Genomic DNA, 3,856 nt, shown 5'->3' with positions numbered 1-3,856 from the left:
TTTAAATTTTGCTTGCTAAGCGGCAACACGAACCTCATTGTCACCCATCGAAATCGAAATGACAAATTTTTGAGTGTAATAAAGATCTCTGATTGCATCCGAAACCACTGTGAACTGCCATAATTTATGTGTAATTGTCTCTTTACCCAGGACTTTGAAGATAATCACATATAATTATATGAATAAGCAGATAGATAACTAGACAGATAGATATATGTATAGATAAGTAGACTGATAGACTTATAGATAGATATATAGATATAGGCCTACACAGTAAAAAAATATACAACGCTGTTTACTATATGAACCTTACAGTAATTGTTTAAACAGTTTAAACAAGTGTTTAAATCTTAAGCAACAAAGTTTGATTTTCAATATCTAATTTTCAATAAATTAAACATGATTGTTTAAACGGTTAAACAAATACTGTAAGGTTCATATAGTAAACAGCATTGCATAAAATCTTAAACAGCGTTTTTACTGTGTACAGATGCACAGTAATGCTGTTTAAAATTTTATACAACGCTATTTACTATATGAACTTTACAGTAGTTGTTTAACGTATTGAGAATTCATTATTAACATTATTTTTTTAAAGATTGTAAGCAATTGCTTAATAAACTGTTTAAACAACTATTGTAGGGTTCATAATCAGTGATAACGATTTTCACTGATAGATGTTATAAGCTACTACAAACCATTGCACGTGATTGCCCGAGGGTCAATCTTTTCATGAGATGCTTCCAATGTGCATACGGTAACACCTCCATCACATCCTTTAATTAAAGGTCAAGACCACCCCTGAAAAATACTGATTTGAATAAATAGAGAAAAATAAAGCATAATGCTGAAAATTTCATCAAAGTCAGATGCTAAATAAGAAAGTTATGACATTTTAAAGTTTCGCTTATTTTTCACAAAACAGTTTTATGCACAACTCAGTGACATGCAAAATAATGATAGAGTCGATGACGTACATCACTTTCTATTTCTTTTGTTTTTATTGTTTGAATTATACAAGTTTTCAGTTTTTACAGATTTGACAATGTTTTTGATGATGATATTTGTACTGATTAAGAAACAAAATATGTGGATAAAAAAAGATAATTTCAACGAAACAGGAATGATAAAGATAACGGCTTCTAGCCAAAGGCTCGGGAATAAAGGTGATGCATACAGTAACATCCTGCTCGGTGTATCTTAAAGGGATGGTCCGGGCTGAAAGTATTCATAGCTTAATAAATAGAATAGAATTCGCTGAACAAAATGCCGAAAATGTCATCAAAATCGGATAACAAATAACAAAGTTATTGAAATTCAAAGTTTAGCAATATTTTGTGAAAACAGTCGTCATGAATATTCATTAGGTGGGCTGATGATGTCACATCCCCACTTGTTCTTTTGTATTTTATTATATGAAATTAGGTTTATTCGAAATTTTTCCTCCAAGAACTAGAAAAATTGGATTGACAACTGATTTAGTGCATTAGATATTTATTGCTGCAACTTATTTCATTATAAGGGAGACATATTATTCACACAAGTATGAAATAATGAAAAAAAAAGGTATGATTTTATCTAATAACATAAGAAAACGGAAAGTGGAGATGTGACATCATCAGCCACCTAATGAATATTCATGACGACTGTTTTCACAAAATATTGCTAAACTTTAAACTTCTATAACTTTATTGTTTGTTATCCGATTTTGATGATATTTTCGGCATTTTGCTCAGTGAATTCTACTCTATGTATTAAGATATAAATATTTTCAGCCCGGACCATCCCTTTAATTCATTTAAATCACTTAATCACAAGATGACCTATATCATGTTCATGTGTTGGGCACTTTTGACATCTAAATGTGTTACACCTTATATAAATATTATCAAAATCAACGTTATAAAAAATGTTCAGGTGACTATTCCATTATGCCAGGAGACTCAGGAATTCAGTTTCACTTTCATTTTTTAAAACATTAATTTGCAGGCTAGCATCCGATGTGAAGGGGATACGTCAAAATGAGGCACATCATGTGGATACCCGGGCTCATCCTTTTGAGCGGAATTAGTTCATTTGAGGCCAGTGGAAGAAACACCTTCACAGCATTCAACGATTCCACACAAAGTGCAACAATGTTTCCTTCAACTGATGGCAACGTCTACCAATATGATCATATTATAACCTCAGATTCTACCTTTTCGGATGGAACACTGACCTTAATAACAGAGATGATGACTAACATGGAGGCAGAATCTGCATTGATCGATACCATGGGCGATCGGTCCATTGGTTGGTCCTGGTACCCTGTCACGTGGTCATGGTGGACCATAATGCAGCTGGTTTCCGCCATTGTCGGTATCCTCGGTAACGGCCTTGTGATACTGGTCCTCTTCCAGCGGAGAAAGAAGAGTCGTTCAACGGATACCTTGGTGAGTGCACTGGCCGTAGCTGACTTCCTGACGTCTGTTGTGATTCTTCCGGTTCCTCAAGCGACCACATTTCCCTCTACATTCCTTGGCGAGTTCTACTGCAGGGTTCTATCTAACGACCCGATGTGGTTCTTCGTCGTTGGTTCGATCTACACGTTAGTGGCCATTTCCATCGAACGATACATAGCTATTATCTATCCTATATATTTCAAACGTGCCGTCACTCGCCGCAGGGTTTCTGTAGTCATTGTTCTCATCTGGGTCATCACAATCCTCTGCACCATATTTGTAGTTTTCATCTTTAAGGTGGACGACATTTCCGGTCGTTGCGTCCTGAACCATCCCTTCCCTGAGGGCTTCTACATATCGGGTGTGTACTTGTTTCTACTCCACCTGGTCTTTCCGGCAACCACCATGTTGGTGACCCAGGTCATTATTGCCAGAAAGCTTTACCACCAATCGCTTCTCTTTGGGAAAGATGATGAATCGACGTTCCACATCACAGCCAGACGTCGCGTCGTCAAGACCATGGCAATTGTCATTACGATCTACATCATCTGTTGGAGTCCAAGTCAAATAGCGTTTATTTTATTCAGTTTTGGCGTGTTACCACGGTCGTTTCGAGGTACCAGTTGGTACTACATCACCAATACCATGGGATTCTTTAACTCCTGTTTGAATCCTATTATCTATGCGGCACGCTTTAAAGACTTTCGTGTGGCTGTGAAGCAGATGATAACCTGCCAGTCGGCCAACAGAGCCCCGATATTTGATCAGGAAACTGCAAGCATGCCCGCAAACTCTAAAGCGGCTCAACAAGCTTGAACAAGTGAAGTGAAAGAATACGCATCCGGACGATTTAGGCAGCGTATGTTGATATACGTATGGCATGTTACAACCGATAATGTCGCACCAACGCATAATGTCGCAGCAACGCACAATTTCGCAGATTGCGACATTATGCCAAGAGCGTCCGACGCATAATGTCGCAGTCAACGCATAATGTCATAGTTTTTCTAACGCATAACGTCACATGTCGCAACGCATAATGTCTTATCTGTAGCTCGCGTCCTGAAGAAAATACCGCTGCGGCATTATGCGTTGCGACATGTGACATTATGCGTTGACACTTTGCTGCGACATATGCGTTGCGACATGTGACATGCGTTAGAAAAACTACGACATTATGCGTTGACTGCGACATTATGCGTCGGACGCTTTTGGCATAATATCTGCGACATTATGCGTTGCTGCGACATTATGCGTTGATGCGACATTATCGGTTGTAACATGGCAAACCGTTTAATTATCTCATCCTTTACCTTGATTTAGAGAATTGACTTTTTTTTACAAAGTATTTCGTAATATAGGGACAACATACTGACATTAAGAATTCTTTTCTGATTGTCAATAATTCGAATCTT

At 37.5% G+C, this 3,856-nt stretch overlaps 1 protein-coding gene across 1 annotated transcript; it reads left to right on the top strand.

The window, feature by feature from the left end:
- The first annotated feature begins 2,021 nt into the window (after nucleotides 1-2,021).
- LOC129275934 (neuropeptides B/W receptor type 1-like) lies at nucleotides 2,022-3,257 on the top strand. The gene has a single exon (XM_054912398.1). The coding sequence runs from the start codon at nucleotides 2,022-2,024 to the stop codon at nucleotides 3,255-3,257; it is 1,236 nt and encodes a 411-aa protein (XP_054768373.1).
- Nucleotides 3,258-3,856: the final 599 nt, after the last annotated feature.

This window comes from Lytechinus pictus, chromosome 14, assembly GCF_037042905.1.
Source record: "Lytechinus pictus isolate F3 Inbred chromosome 14, Lp3.0, whole genome shotgun sequence".
Lineage (NCBI taxonomy): Eukaryota > Metazoa > Echinodermata > Echinoidea > Temnopleuroida > Toxopneustidae > Lytechinus > Lytechinus pictus.
This window is presented reverse-complemented; position numbering and strand designations above follow the sequence as displayed.